Genomic DNA, 16,272 nt, shown 5'->3' on the forward strand with positions numbered 1-16,272 from the left:
AAGAGACCAACCCCCACCTCACTACAACCTCCTTTCAGGTAGTTGTAGAGGGCGATCAGGTCTCCCCTCAGCCTCCTCTTCTCCAGACTAAAGAGCCCCAGTTCCCTCAGCCGCTCCTCGTAAGACTTGTTCTCCAGACCCTTCACCAGATTTGTTGCTCTTCATGTTATTGATTTGGACAAAAGAACCACAATCTAAATGATATTTCTTCAGTAGTCAATTAAATAAATATATAGTAAGAATGTAAAAACTCATAATGACTACAGAGGAATGATTTAATCATTAGGAATCATCTTACAATCTTTAACCACAATCGGAAAAGAGAAATGGTCCATACATTCCTATCTTTCTTATGAACCATATCAAAGAATCAATCCAGATAGAAACTAAAGCACTATCCTTAAGATTTTGACCACAACTGTGTAATAAAGGTAATCAGTAAATTAATTGTCTTAAGAGTTGAACCTGTTGTTACTCCTATTACTAAAATCATAATCTCTTTTGTCAGTTGAAGTTCGTGGAAAGTAGTGACTTATTATATATCTGTGCTTCCACTGTTCGCCCCTGCTGCCCTTTCCTGCCCGGGGGCAACACCGGCCCCGCTCTCGCAGAGGCACGTGCCTTTGCCGTCCTCCGTTTCGGCTGCTCCCCTGGCCTCTGCTGCTTGGAGGTAGAGGAGGTTAGACCGAGGGTGCCAGCCGTGCGGCACCTCCTGGATAACCAGATGGTTCAACGCTGTTGTTCTTACCAGCATTCATTCCAAAACAGATTCAAGATAGTTACGCAGAAAAGCCCAGTAATCTCCAGCCTAGATATTCCTTAAATGAAAGTGGTTCCATTTCTTACTGTAATTGTTATTATAATGGAAAAAATAGGCAAAGAGCTTCACGTTGCTGTCAGTGCTCTTTCAGCCGTCCTCTTGCTGCAGAGAACAAATGGTAAACTCCTACGGAGAGCACATTCTTACTCAGTTTCTATGTTTTGAACAGTGAAATTGGCCTTTGAGGGTAGTTTCCCTTTATTCTTTGTGTCTGTTTAACTTCAGCTGATAAGGTATGAGAAGAAAATTGTAATGTGCTGTAAAAAGGGATTGAGTTATTAAGGTCGTGTTCTCCCTATGCCAAGTAATGATTTAAAGTGATTTGTTATCATGCTAATTAACATAGAGGTGTTATTACAAACAGTTCAGGCAAACATACGTTTTAAATTATGAGTAATTTATTTGTGGTTTTTTTAATATTCTCAGGAAATCCTGAAATGATATGCAAATTGAGAAGAAAGGTTTAGTCCATGAGGGACCTTTATCAAGCTTTTTGTGAGAATATGTGTGCTTACGAAGGTTAAGGATCTGGCATCACTGAAAATGTATTAATCAACAGACAAGATATAGCACAATGCACTCTTCCCAATGGCCTTGGCACTGACCCTTTTAAAGATAATGGGAATACTGTCCACTAAGAACTAGATTAGGACGATCAAGTGCATTTCATCAGGGTTTGACTTGAACCATGATCCCAGAGGTGAAAAGGCAGAGGTTTATCCACTGAGCCAACCAGCCCCTGTCCAGATAAAATCTTGAATATGATGTATAAGGGCAAATTAGACTAGAGGAAGGAAATTGATTGCTTAGGACCATTGTTACCTAGGACTGGTCGTAAGGAAATCCTATGCATCCTGAAACTGCCTCTTTTATTTAAAAAAACTGCCTCAGGTGGTCATCTGAGATGCCTGATTTTCATGAAGTGCTAGCAGGAAAATGGGTTCGTGCTCTATTCCTTTACTCAAAAACAGTATTCCCATGCTTGGAATTGCGTTTGCTTAAGTTAGTGGTTAGTTGATATGCCATTGGATAAACTGCAAAATGAGTAATGACAGAAATAGGAAATAATATCAATAAATTGTTCTCACTAGGAAACATAAATGTAAAGCCAGATTGCAAGCAGAAGTCAATCCAGATGCGCTGAGTTAACTGTTTACTGCCAGCCTCATGTTCCAAATAAATTAGTTATTCTGGTGTAGAGTTTGCCCATATCACACAGTTACAAATATTATTTCATGACCTTTTGTCCGCCTGTGGTGGTGTACACGACTAATTCAGGTGTACTGTGCTATGTTTGGTTTTTTAGGCATTGGTCATTGTTTAAGTGTAGTCTAAAGCAGAGGTCCAGCTTCTGTATTTGCACTCTGTCATCCAGCCTGTAGTCAGTATGATCTGCTAACACGCTTTGGCCTAGGGGCACCCTTTTTAACCTTTGTGACATGCAAGAGGACATCCAGAGAGGCAATGTTTGCACCTGTATTCCAGTCCTCAAGAGTTTATGGATCTCACCATCATCCCTTAGGGTTAATACTTGTGCATATACAAAAGCACCCTACCTGGGCTTCCACATCTTGCCTGAAGTCTATGGCAATCCAAATAAAGATAGAAAGGTGCTTAATTTTTTTTCACCAACTCTCTGCAGTAGCCTGATCCTTTTGCATTCTCCAGGTACCCCTCATAACCTCACAGACGGATGCCTGCATGCACATAGGTGTGCACACACACATATATAGACTAGCAAACAGTAAGTTTAACATGAAACATAATACTTAAGGATGCTTCCATACAAAAAGTACAGCTAGAGATGCGAGTGGGGTACTCAGTTGCAAGGATACAGAGACATGGGTTCTGGTCCCTGGTCTTAGGACTGTTTGTGTGTTTTATATTACATAAGTGTTGAAAGAAAAACAGTATAGGAATCAAAGGCTGGAATCCAGATCTCCTCTGATCCCAAGAGTGGCCTCCAGCATCTCTCACTGTCCTGCCACTTGCGGGCGTCTGCGTGCCCAGGCCCAGGCTCGGCAGGAGGTGTGCCCTGCCTTACCTTCCCTCCGCAGGCACCCCTGCCTGCAGGCGCCTGGCAGCTCCAGAGAAGTAGGGGTATGAATTTGAATCCCCTCTGGGAAAGAAACACCTCAAATTTCAGGTGTCTAGAACTTTCAGGTGATCTTTCAAGATGCCAGATCGTATATGGGGGAGACAAGGTGGATGACTGGCGCTCCCCAAATGCCCTCTCAGAGTGGGACGCCTGGCGTTCAGATGCCGCTGGTTTCCTGCCCGTTCCCCAGAAAACTGACGTCAGCCAAGCCTGCTTTGTAGGCCTTGCTCAGGGGAAGTTTCAACCCATAGTGTGACTTTTGCCCAAGTAAGAAACATGGATCATAGTCTTTCTTCAAGAAAGTTCTGGTTTTTATCACTCTGCAAGTAATACTAAAACTATTCTACGTATTTTTATGTTTTCGTCAAATTGCAGCTCACAAACTGGCCATTTGACAGAACACAATGCATGCTGGTTTTAACTCCCTAATGCTACAAATCCATGTTATGTTTCACAGTAACAGACATGTAAAGTTTCATGAAATAATCCACTGAATCTGTCACATTTGCCAGCAGGATATTCCTAATTAAGATCTTTTCGTTTTAAAGTTAGCATCCACTCAGTTGTTCTTGCCATTTTGAATGAACTATATTACAAGCTGTTGCGCACAGTTTATGGATTAAGTACAGTAATGGTAAAGTGTCTATTCCTGTAAAATTTTGAAAAAGGCAATTTGCATGAATGCAGTTTTGCAGAGTCAAAGTTTTTTAAATCAAGGCAAGCACAGGAATCACAGGAGAGTGAGTGACAGAATCCACCTTTTACCATTAGAAAACAGGGAGCATGCATTTGGACTTTGACCAAGTGGTAAAGTCCCTGAGAACTGGCACTCACCAAGAGGTCTCCTCATTGCTCCCACATTGTATGGATGTACTAAAGAGCAAATAGCATTCGTTGGAGAGGTCAGGCTGGAGCATAGGATGGTGGGAGCTGTAGTCTCTGTGCTTGGAAGCTGTGAGCGGTTGTGCTGCATTTCGGCTGCTTTGAGGTCTTTGTCGGGCGCTGTGAGTGGGAGGGATGGGATGCGATTTGCTTCTGCAGAGCAGTGTTTTGGCAAGGAGCCCTCAGGCTGTGAAAGGCTCTTTTGTTGTCAGCAGAATGTGAGTAAGAGTCTCTGCTTAACCTGATTCAGTGTTTATAACTTCTTAACTAACTAATGTGTTCTTTACGTATACTTAAGTTTAGTCTCCTTATTGAGAACTAGTTACCTAAGTAGTACAACGGGATTCTGTGGTTCTTTTTTTTCCAAGTAATTTTTCAAGATATTTCAGAAATATCCCAGAATAATATCTGGATTCTCTGCTGCAGTATTGCACATCAGAGGGGTGACTGAGCTCTAGGGAGCTTCCAGCTTATCCATACTAGTAGTTAGTTTCATCCTGAAGTCAAGAGACTTGGATTGAAAGGATCCACACAGAGCAATTAGGAAAACCAAGATTAGGTGCAAAACCTGAATGTGTGAAATGTCTAAAAGGGCTGGAGCCTCCAGTGGAAAAATGTTAGGGGTAGATAATTGGAAAAGTTGGAAAACACTGTTTTATCCAGATCAGTTTTCAGGTGTGTGTGTATTACAGGACCAACAGACATCGCAAGACTAAGCATCTTCCAGAATGAGAAATACTGCAGCACGTGAACTCTGAGAAGTGTTTGTGTTAGACCCTGATGCTAACTGAAAGCTCTGAGTCTCGAGCACATTTCTCTGCAGTGTGCTGGGCACTCACCCTGCCCTACCCATCAGCCAAACACGTCACTGCTTTGGAAAGTCAGTACCACGTCACTGCGTCTGGTATCACGGCGGTATTTCTCCACCGGGAAAGGACCTGTACCTTGTGGTCCTCAGACCTCGGGCTGTGCAGCCGCAGCCACCTCCACCCTGCCTTGGCCCTGCAGCGCAAACCAGGCTTGGGGCGGGTGAGGAGGATGAGAAATGTGGGAATGTGAGGGATTGGCAAGGAGACAGAAAAGGGAGCTCTAATGAGACAGAGCCAATAGTGATCTTCCATAATTACTCTATTGATCAATAGACATCAAGGGAAAGTGTGGTTCTTTCTAGACATTTTAAGCAATCTAAATATTTCCATAACAGAAATATTATTTTTAAATGCAATTTCCATAGCAGTTTTCTGAAGAAGTTGGCGTATTAGAAAATGTTTCTGTCCTTTAAACCATTGGAATGTCTCCTGAGAGAGAGAGGCATATGGTCAAAATAAGAACAAAACAGCGTTTTCCTGGGGAAGCTTCCACTGAGGTCAAAGATTTTCTGAATTAGTACAGGCACAGGGAGCCTTCAGTGCTGGCAGTCTTATACTGCCTGTGCCTAACTCTTCTAATGCTAAGAAAAGTATATTTGGTGCAGTTTCTCTGTGTGCCGTATATCCACATTTATGTAGGAGTTTATGATTTGGCAACACTGCCATTCAGGATGTATAGACAAATTCTCAGACATATGCAGAAATATAATAATATACAAAAGCAGTGTAAGTGGTACATTTATATTCAGTAGTTTTGGCTTTTTTCTGTGAAACATGATTGTAAAGAATGGCTTTATGAGAGAAAGAAAATTAGGATTCAAAATATATAGTAATGGATCATTTAACAAAGTCTTAACTAGAGAAAACAGTAGCTTTAAAATAAGGCCAAAGCAGAGTTCTGTATGACAACATTATTTCCATGGATAAGTGGAGGGATCAGCATTTCCACAAACCTTTATTTGAAGTCAGTAGACTGCTGAATCAGTTTCTAAATGTTTTTCTTTGACTGGAAAGCTGGATAAAATTACTGTATTTCCAAAGTCTCTTGAAAAAAATCGTGTGCTGTACAAGTCTGGCAAAGGAGGTTACAGTGACCAGTGTCCACATATTTTAATTCTCTAAGGTCACTTCTGTACGCTCATCTCCTCTTTTTGGTCTGCAACTTCATTTCCCTTTCACAGCTGTGAATTCTCTGGTGGGCCCTGCAGATGGATTTGATAAATGCTGCTAATATCACCTCCTGATCTACCAGTGCTCTGACTTTGGTCTGTAGGTCTTAATGAGTAATTGCTGTTGTTCTACTCCAATGACTGAATTAAGTTGCCCTGTTTTAAAGGGTTCATACATGTGTGATTTTAGCCAAGGTGGCCCATTGCGGCATACCAATGGACATTGACCTGTTAAGAGTGCCTCATTGCTTTAAGCTGAAGCAAGCAAAATTACCTTGATTTCTACAGCTGGCTAAACTCTGTTATAATCCTTTGATTACTGTCAAGTTCCATAATACCAAAATTTAGGATTCCAGATAGTTGTTGTGTTTGGCCAAAGCACACACTGGTTAACCACATACGACCCCAGGAGCTACTGGGACAGTGAACTGCAGCCCACACTCCAGCCCTGGGGCGAGGGAGCTCACTGGAGTCCTCATCGGAAGGACTGCACAGGACCAAGACCGTCCATCCAGCCCTACTCAGTTTTCCGTACTGAGTGGCGTGCAGGTTCTGCAGACAGTGCCTGTGCAGGACTGCACGCCCTGCTATCATGCATTGCCTTCTCCTTCACCCTCGTACATAAACACACTTGTACATCATAGTGCTGACAAGAAAGGGGCAGGGAAAAAACGAAACTGTCTTCAGCAGCTTTTGCAGACAACACAGTTGCCTGGAAAAACAAGTTTTGGTAGTTCTCTTAGGAGGTGATAGGCACTACAGCCCTAAAAGCTTTTAATTCTACTCAAATTAAATAAGGAATAGCTGTTACTGCAAGTTCAGTCATTCTTTAATTCCGTGCGGAGAACTTCATTGATGGCAAGCCAATTCACATTCAGGTCAATTGGAGTTTGAGTATACAAACTCACTGAAGCATCTGGCTCATGAAGTTTGCTAAACAGAAATACATAACTTCGGACTGCGAAATCCTATCAATAAATTTAACCTGTTTTTAAAAATCATATTCTGCGGTATGAGTTTTTTCTGACAGTCTCAGGCCAGTGGATGCATGCTGTGTCCCTTCTTACACATACTGCATGGCAGTATCCTCCAAGGTGTATTACCGCTGTGTCTCATGGGATATTAGCCTCTATAGATGTATTACTCGTATGGATGGATGGTATTTCATTTGGAAGATGTTAATCAAACGTTCATGTTGGGCTGGTCACTGGACACTGTAGAGCAAATATCTTGACGTAATATCAGCAACTCAGTGGTTACAGCAGATAAGACATAGGTCCTGCATCATCCTTGCTATCATTTAGATATAAATACATTGGTGAAATTGAGTTGGGGGGAAAAAAACGGTCTTCTGAACTGCCTATGACGTACAGTTCTGGAATTAACTTCCAGCCACAGCATTTTAAAATCTCTGTGTAATTGCTGAAATTACCCCAGCACATCATGTAACACCTTAAAGATTCGGTTCTTAAGGATGATCTTATAATGAGTAAATTAAATAGAACAATATATTGATTTTTAGGCTTTGAACTTAATTTCTTTGTCATTTTTAAGGCATTTAGAGTGACAGGCATACTCATGTTTACTGTTACAACAGTGAAATTATTAACAATGCTGTTTAGTGTACAATATGGAAATAAGTGAGCAGTTTGTGCTCGAAATTGCCATTAATAGAGTTATGTTCTGGGTGATTTTTTTTAAATACAATGTTATATGCTTTAAAAATAAAGACAGTACCCTGTGAGATTCTGACTGCTCCTCAGTATCACCTGGCCTATATTAATTTTCATTCATTCTCCGTAGTGCCAAGGAGCTCCAGACACCCATGTACCTGACATAAAGCAAATACAATTAAATGATGCCCCTGTCAGGTCCCATTCCTTCTCTTACTAAGTCGTGTTGAGGTAAAGTGACATTTATAACTGTTTGTGACAAGACCTAGTGAACACCTTGGTTTGTCAGCAGTAATCTTGCATTTTGAGATTACAGGCTTAAATGAGAACCCACGTGCTTTTAACACTGAAAAAAGTAATAGCTAAAACATGCTCTTCTACTGGAAAATTAGCTGGAGTTTTCTCAGAGTGCACAGTTCAAGTTTTCATGATTTCTCCTCCACTGTCTGCAGTGCTACCAGGTAAATAAAGAAAAACTGTTAGGTGGGTTCACATTACGCAGTCCTGAACACACAAATAACTTGTCATTGCCCTCTGTAAGAATGAGCAGATGTCTGTTTGCATAGTTTGTGGACACATTGGAATAGAAGGTTACAGATACTGTAACATAGTCACTTAATAGCTAGGAAAAAATAAATAATTTGTTAAAATTAAATAATTATTTCACATACAGCACAAAATGAAAGTTTGTGCAAATAATCCAGTGAAAATGTTTAACTGTTTTAGATGTGAGGATGAAATGTCTACAATGAGCATTCCCTAAATATTTCTTCTAGGCACCTGGTTGGGCTTTGACATCCCGCTGGGTCGTCGTGAGATTTTGGCTTTGTCATTTCAGGTTAAAGATGTCCCTCTACCTGGGGAAACTTGGGGAACTGATGGAGAGCACAGCACACAATACAGTCTTGTTCCTATTATCTGTCCTCTCTGTCACCAGTGTCAGCAGCTCATCTGCATAGCACAGACACAACTAAACAAGCAGCTGAAGCAAATAAACACATCAGAAACTTCTTTGGAGAATGGTGCACCTCCAAATACTTAGTCCTCTAAACTCCGCCTTCATTTAGTTTGCAAATATCATCATAGCAAAAAGAATCTGAATGTATAAAACTTGGAAAGTGTGAATTGGTGTGAGAGGACAATGCATCTATTTAACATCGCAGGCCTTGGAATGCCCATGAGTAATTTATACCATTGTGTTCTATGGAGCATTGTTCTTTTATTCAGTCCTTGCAGTTTTCACACTTCAGAAATAACCCTCTTTCTCCTGATGCTTCCACTTCCCTGCTCTGATCTGTTTACTTGGCAACAGTAGGAAAAATGTATTTGCACTGTATTAATAGACATATATTTCAAAGCAAAGTTTTAACTGGGGATGGTAGATTTTTTTCCTGTGCTAGATTCATGTTGGGCAGATAATATCTTTAAGATGGAGACACGTGGAGCAGGAAAGGAATGGGAACATTTGTTTTCATAGCCAGTTTGTATGTATGTATTGTGGCTACAAATCTATCTATACATACTTAAATACAGGATCGCAGTCTGGAAACATGCATGATAAACCATTTTTTCCTGAAGCATGTGGAGATTGCTTCAGTAAGAATAGTGGCTGAACCATCCAAACATTTTTAGGATTGAGTGTATTATTAGATACATACCATAAGTTTCAACACAGATGTTTATGAATATTTATCCGAACATCTTAGATACTCAAGCTTTTGATCAGGTGTTAAAACAGGTACACATTATCTGCAGTTGTTTGTATTGCAGAATCTCTTCCAGCGTACCATCAGAGAGTTTGGTGTCAGATGCACTAAAATAGGGAAAGCCGCCCGTTATTTGGCATGCTCGTGTAAAAGTAGGTACATAGAGCAACACGGCAACTAGAAACTGAAGAAGGTGGGGTGGGCCTTAGAGAGCTAGCTAATCGGCAGTGCAGGTGGTTCAGGTAGCTGCTTTTCACACAGATAATTAATGTGTACAAGTAGCTGCTAATTGCACGTTTCAGGAATGATTTATGAGGTGGCAGGGGGGAAAGAGGGACACAATCTAATTTCTTTGGGAACCTCTGCCATTCGTACAATGGTATCAGCACAGCTGTGAGATGGGACATGATTAATGAACAGCGGGCAAACACGCCGCCATCGTACGGGATACTGTTTGGATGACACGCTTGTCAAAATAGAAAGTGGCACTTAGAGCGACGGCCAGTAACAGTGCAGATTATGAGCTTTTTGTCTTTTAACTCACTCATTCACTCAGACGTCAGGCTTAACAGCAGCCGTGGTTCTGGTGTTATAAGGTCAGTTTTGTCCATCAGAACAAGTATTGGTTTAATGGGAACGATTATCATTGACTTGCTATGCGCAGGTTTGTGTTTATGAACAAAAGACTGCAGGTATTTATTTTCTCTGCAGAGGCCTGGGGAAAACAGATTTGGCAAGGACTAATATTTATACAGGACATTAAATCTAGACTTATGAACATCTCTGTTAAATATCTGCTTCTAGTACTCTGTCTTGGCTGCTGCCTGGGAACACATTTTACCTATTGTCACGTATCCCTCTTTCTGCTATCTGACATGCACCACCCAAAATAGGTGTATGAAAACACTGCTTGTCTTTGCTTAGGAAGAGTGATGTGCACATCCTTGTGTTTATTGTACCTTCTTATCTGAGCTAAAGATAGTATGAAGTAATATGATACTTTTTGCTGGCATTTTTGTGGGCTGATTAGCATATCAGTTTGCTGTACTTTTTAATGCTAGTCTGGTTTATCTTTGACAAGATTGCTAATAAAATTTAAAAAAATTTCACCGTCTTGAAATAGTAAGTACACATATGGGTCACTGCTGTAAAGAGCCAGTGTTACGTGTTTCACTGAGATGAAAAGGAACATTTTGAACACTTTTCTCAGTGAACTATTTATGTATCAAAATAGTACTGAGTGTTTTGCACTACGTTTTAAAAAGTATTGTATGAGGGATATACCTCAAGCTGTGTAATCAAAGTGTCTGTTTATTTCCTTTTATGTAATGTAGTATTTTTACATTGCTTCAGCTCAACATTAAAGAGTGAATACATTTATTTCTATCTTTTATAGCTTTTAGAATTTGACAGAGAGCTGTCAGTCTTTAAAGACAGATTGTATGAACTGGACATCTCATTTCCTCCCAGGTAAGATTCATATATAATACATTTATTTAACTAGCTAGCTAAAACATAATTGTTACTAGCACTGTAGGTAAAATGTGAGTGTTCCCATACATACTGTAGAAATGACAATGAACTTCGTTCCTTTCATAAATGTTTAGTCTTCCCGCATCCCCTCCATCACTACATAAACAGTGACAGTGCGGTCCGCATGCCGGTACTGCTCTATAGCTCATCCTTTGGATTCAGCTGATCTTGTCTTTTATAGCTGCTCTTAAAATAGACCTGACATGATTGTGTGCTAGGAGATGTGTAGCTACTTTTAAGCACTGGACTCAGATAACCTGTTAAAATACTTTATTGCAACCATAAAGGCAGTCTTTGCCTCAAGCTGTTGCAAACTGACTAGCAGTGGCACTCACTAGGAATGAACTCGAAGTGGGGGTGCAGAGCGTAATGCCACTGCTCAAGGCGGGGTGTCCAAGAGGAGTATCAGGAGAGAGGACAGCACCTTAGATTCTGCTTTTTCAGTTTCCATAAACATGTGATATAACTGCTAAGACTGTTAGTATAATTTGTCTTTTTTAATACACATGTATGATTTTAACCAGCTCTATCCCTTAGGTGAATTTTAGCCATGAATAGACAAGTATTGCTATCATGCAAAACCAGATTTTTGCAAATGGCTATCCTGTTCAGGAGAAATCTGTGGAAAACTTGGTATAGTTTTAAACAGATAATGGCCCCTTTCTAAGAATGAAGTCAAATATCACAGTTGCTTTTAAAGAAAAGAAATACTGTGTTTGCAAAGAAAGTTAAAGTTCAAGAAATCATATATAAAAATGTATTTTTATATACTTTTTTTAATAGATATTCTTAAATATTGCTATTTTGTCCTTTATGGACAGATAGAAAAGTATGGTGTTTTGGCATACACTAAGAAAAAATTTGGAAAGCTTGCCTTTTTGTTATCATAATCTCATTATTTCTCACCAGCCAGCTGCGATACTGATTATATTGATCCCTTGGGACAATGGAAGTATGCATGAAGAGGTTACCGCTGCTCTAAATTGTTCTTATTGATTGAGTATGGTAACAGAAGACCAGCAGTGGGTACATCTCTGAGTATATTTCATTAGTTGTGTACCTGGTCAGGGTAAAAGAAGGTGAGGGGAAATAGGTATGAATTTTTTACCAGAAGTACCCTTCTACTTGATTTCACCAACATTAACACTTTCAGCCAGAACAAGGTTTGGCAAAAATACGTTGTTGCATGGAGCAAGTAATGGTGGCAAACCTCCACGAATGAAATACGGGTGGAAAAAAAGCCAGAACTGATACTCTACGGGAGCCAGCTGGTAGCCGTGCAGGGAAAGGCATAGTTAGGACTCAGAAGGGTGAAGCCTCAGGCCAGCGCTGGGTCTCCAGGCAAGGAGACCAAGACTTGCAGAAGCAGCCAGAAGAGGAAAACTCTAGCAAGTTAGCTGAGGAGAGACTGGGACAGTGAGACAGGGCCGTGGAGGAGGGAGGACTGGGCGAGGATGAACTGGAGTACTGGGGGAGAGTGGTAACAACCATAGGAAGAGCGAGATGGCCGCAGGAGGCTGCCCATGGGACGTGACAGCAAGTTGGTCTTGCCCTTCCCAGGTGAAAACAAGTATCTGGGAAAAAGATTTTCTGTATCCCTTCCTAGCACCGATCCGCAGAGAAGGATAGACTGCTGCTGTCAGATGTCAGATGCTGGAGTACCTAGGAATCCCTGACAGGCCAAGGTAACGCCGTTTCTCCTTGAGGTGCAGCCAGAATGGAGCTTGAAAGTGGCATAATATAAGACCATATAAAGAGATAAAGAAGACTTGGGGGAAAGTGGAAGATGTTTGACAAAAGAATTAGAAGCTAAACTGGAAGTAAGTAGGAGGGCTTGTGAGAGCTGTGTCTGAGAACTGCTGATGTTGCTGCAGAACCAGCGGCGAGCTTCGGGCCGCTGGATGGGGAGGACCACATGAACAGGAGCAAGAGGAGGCAAATTGAATATTAGTCAGCTGCATCTGTACTCTCTGCTGCCTCAGTATCTGAGTACATTGACACAGAGCATTAACATCCAAATGAAGTATTTTGATACCATTAACATTTTAAGCTACTGTATCAACTGTACGAGTCTATTATTGTCTAGAACAAAACTATTAAATAAAGTGCTACCCTGGAGATGAACCCCTGGTAAAAAAATGCAAGACCAGGTGAAAATGTTCCATCCCAGAAATCCCTGTGGATGAAACACAAGTTCTGACTTTGTCTAATTCATGTAATGAGTGAAATGAAAGAAATACCCTGTGATATGAGCTAAGTAGCACCTCCTCTCCCCTCCCCTGCCCACATGCTTGCAGACTTGGCTAGGAAACTACAGGAGCAGCTCTCTGAGGCCATGGCATTGTCATCAAGGAGGGCAGTCACCAACTTCTGATGGCAACTTACCTGCTGCCAGCTCCTTCTTTCTCAATTATATTACTTGTTTTTGTTTCCTTGCAAAACCCAAGCCAAATCTAGCTCATATCCTTGTTTTGTTTTGTTTACACACCACCAATATTAGAGATTAAATATTTCATTAAGTACAATTTTGGCTTGCAAAGTTAAAGTCAAGGCAGCTGAGCCCTAGTTGACATTGATCTGCATCACAGGATGTGATGGACTCGGGTCCTGCATTCAGTCCCCTCACTCCCCCAGAACAAGGGGCTGTCGTACACTTGCTCTCGGCGTGATGCCTGCCATGGGCATTTCGGCGGTATGACTCTGCCGGAGGCGGCACCCTGTCTCCAGAGCTGCTGATGAATCCTGCCTGGGGCAGCAGCCAGCCATCACATTACTCTTGCTTCTGTTGTCTTCCAAATGAGATGTTAAAAAACCAAGATCCTGACCACTTCTTGCCACCACAGATCCCATAACATTTTTGCAAGAGTGTAGACGTCTAGACAGATGTTCTGGCCAAAGTCCCAGTAATTGGATTCAACCACCCCAAATGCACTGTTACTTTAGTTGGATGCGATGGTATTCTTCTCTTCCTGCCCCAAACCACCGCGCAGCGTGCTGGTGCCGTGCCGGTTGCTGCTGCACTGCAGCACTAAGGGATGCTGAACTGAGCGGTTGTCAACAGACCGCAGCTCTTCGACTCTCTCTGATGCTTGCAAAAAAAGATCTGCAGTACCAAGGTGGAAGCAGACGCTTCTGAGCAGGGCCCCTGACCAAATCTTGGGAAACAGCTGTGAAGGGTCGTTTCCAGCTTCACCCATTCGCTTCTCTATTCCCACTCAGTTCCCAGCTTTGAGGCTCTGTGAACAGTCTGGGGAGTGGGAAGGGGGGAACAGCGTAATGTGGCAAACCCTTCCTTGACCTCCAAAGGCCCACAGAGAACCAGCCCTGGAGCTGCTCTTCTCACCTGTGTCGAAGGGGAGCAGTGAAGGGGATAAGCAAGGAGCTTTGCCTGCTACTCACTCCGTTTCCTTCTTACAACTAAGTAATAGTAATAATAATAAATAGTGATAAATTTTCATATACTAAAAGCTGGCACTTCCTTTGGGGCATGGGAGGGATGCTAACAGTGAGTTTACATAACACAAAATTTCTTTGAACTTAAGCAGAGAATATTGATAAAATATGAGAATTGAATGTGAGAATATTGCAAAGAATACAAGATATAAAACCCACAAGCTAAACTCATGCATATACAAAGAGCAAATTGGCTTTACGTTACGGTGCTTTTTTTCACCCATCCCTCCTCGTGTTCTGGGTCATATGGCAAGGGAATCCTGCTTTCTGTTCTGTAGTCCTTGCACGGGAACCATACTCAGTAAGAAGTCTAAGTGCAGGACTGTGAAGTACTGCAGAACTGGATTCACAGTTGTTAGAGTTACTGCAGGTCAGTGTCCTATTTTTGTTCATGAAACTAAGCACATTGATTTTTCTGGAGGAAATATCGTGATTTATTTTGCTTTGTATTGAGTAATGACCACAGTGTGCTATTAACTGCGAAACTATTTTGAATAGGCAAAAAGCAGTGGGTTTAATGTACAACATTTTCTTTTTAACTTAGAACCTTTTCACTCATGCAAGAAAGAAATTAAATGTATGGCCTAAATGTCTTGGTTTCATGTCCTAGCAAGTTTTTCTTCCATTTTTCCCTCATTTTTTCTTTCCTTCTGGAAAAAAAAAATATCTGTACCTTATCATGGCTTAGCTGTTTTTATATATAGTGTTTGTAAATACGAGCTTAATATATATTTGTCATATATCCAGTCACGCTAGATTTTGTATTTTTAACCAAAAGAGCGTATGATCAGTCCTGTATATTTAGAAACTACTTCTTTAAGCTTCTTGATATTCTTAGCTGGAAAGTGTATGGTGCATCCGTTTGTTCTGCAAAACAAAGCCTTTTTCACTGGAGGGAGAGACAGAGAAAGCTCTAGTCACTTTTTGTGTCAGGCTTATGGGCTTAATTAATGAGCATTTGATAATTTAGAAGGAAGCTGTAAGCAATTATAATGATAGCCTTAAAGTAGTATTTCGGAATTTGTTTTATACATGGTGTTTTAATTATGATACATTGATTCAGTCTATGAATTACTCTCTACTTCTGTTCTTGATCCATGGTGTTACAGTCTTACATCATGGGATGCTGGCCAAAAACTGAAGACAGAGTGTCTCGGTTAAAATGGTACTGAATACATCTAGTAATACATTTCACATCTTTCAAAAAATGAAAGCTCAATTAGGTCAGTTTTCTCTTTCTTTCATTTACTTCATCATTTGTGCATACAATTAATTGCCTGATTTGCACAGAGTTCTACAAATCAATAGCACAGTTGCATTTCTGTCTTACTTGTAAATTTTTCCCTCAAAAAGCATGCTTGAGATTCAGAGTACTCTTGAGATGGATAGAAAAGGTCACATCCCTTTGAGTTGCAACAGACCAAGTTACTTATAAATTCATTTTGTATCAGCATAAACTGTTTCTTCTCTGGACCTTATCATGAGATCTTGTCGATACACTACCATAGCTGGCCTGGGGCGGAAAGGTTTACCCCTCTGAGTCAGTGGTATTTTCGTGGTTAACTTCAGTGGGGCCAAAATTTCATCCTGAGCAGTTTTCTTGGTTTGTTTTCATGCCACTCCTAGAGCAGCGTTACACCGTGATCCAGATACCTCAGGTATAAATATGGATAGGTAGAAACATGCTGCACTGTTACCGACCCATGTTTTACCTTGCTTCCCTGCCTAACGCTGAATGGAGCATGAGATCCTAGTCCTAACCTCCCAGCCAGTGCTGTCTGGGGACCTGACATGTCCAGTGTTGGACAACCAACTCCAGTTCTTCATAAGAGGGCTTTGTTTCAAATGAAAACCACTGGTTTTGTAGCACAAAAATGAGCGAAGTCGTAATTAAAATAGTAAGTAAGAAAACACTCTCTTTTCATGGCACCAGGTGTTACGGTGAATGCATGAAAGAGAATGCCTTTCTTCGAGAGGAGAGCCTTGAGCTAAGGTAGCTCTGACCAGCGTTTTTGTCAAGAATCACAGGCAGTGAACCCTGTCCTGAATTCTTATGCCTTAGTCCCTGT

The 16,272-nt window shown here is 41.1% G+C and overlaps 1 protein-coding gene across 1 annotated transcript in view; it reads left to right on the plus strand.

The window, feature by feature from the left end:
* The window catches only part of INPP5A (inositol polyphosphate-5-phosphatase, 40kDa), a 94,269-nt gene that overhangs the window by 57,860 nt on the left and 20,137 nt on the right, over nucleotides 1–16,272 (plus strand). Inside the window, exon 5 of the mRNA XM_009703050.1 lies at nucleotides 10,614–10,687. Coding sequence (XP_009701352.1) covers nucleotides 10,614–10,687 — 74 coding nt within the window. The remainder of the gene's footprint in view (nucleotides 1–10,613; nucleotides 10,688–16,272) is intronic.

The sequence above is a fragment of the Cariama cristata genome, unplaced genomic scaffold (assembly GCF_000690535.1).
Source record: "Cariama cristata isolate BGI_N322 unplaced genomic scaffold, ASM69053v1 scaffold16686, whole genome shotgun sequence".
Taxonomy (NCBI): Eukaryota; Metazoa; Chordata; class Aves; order Cariamiformes; family Cariamidae; genus Cariama; species Cariama cristata.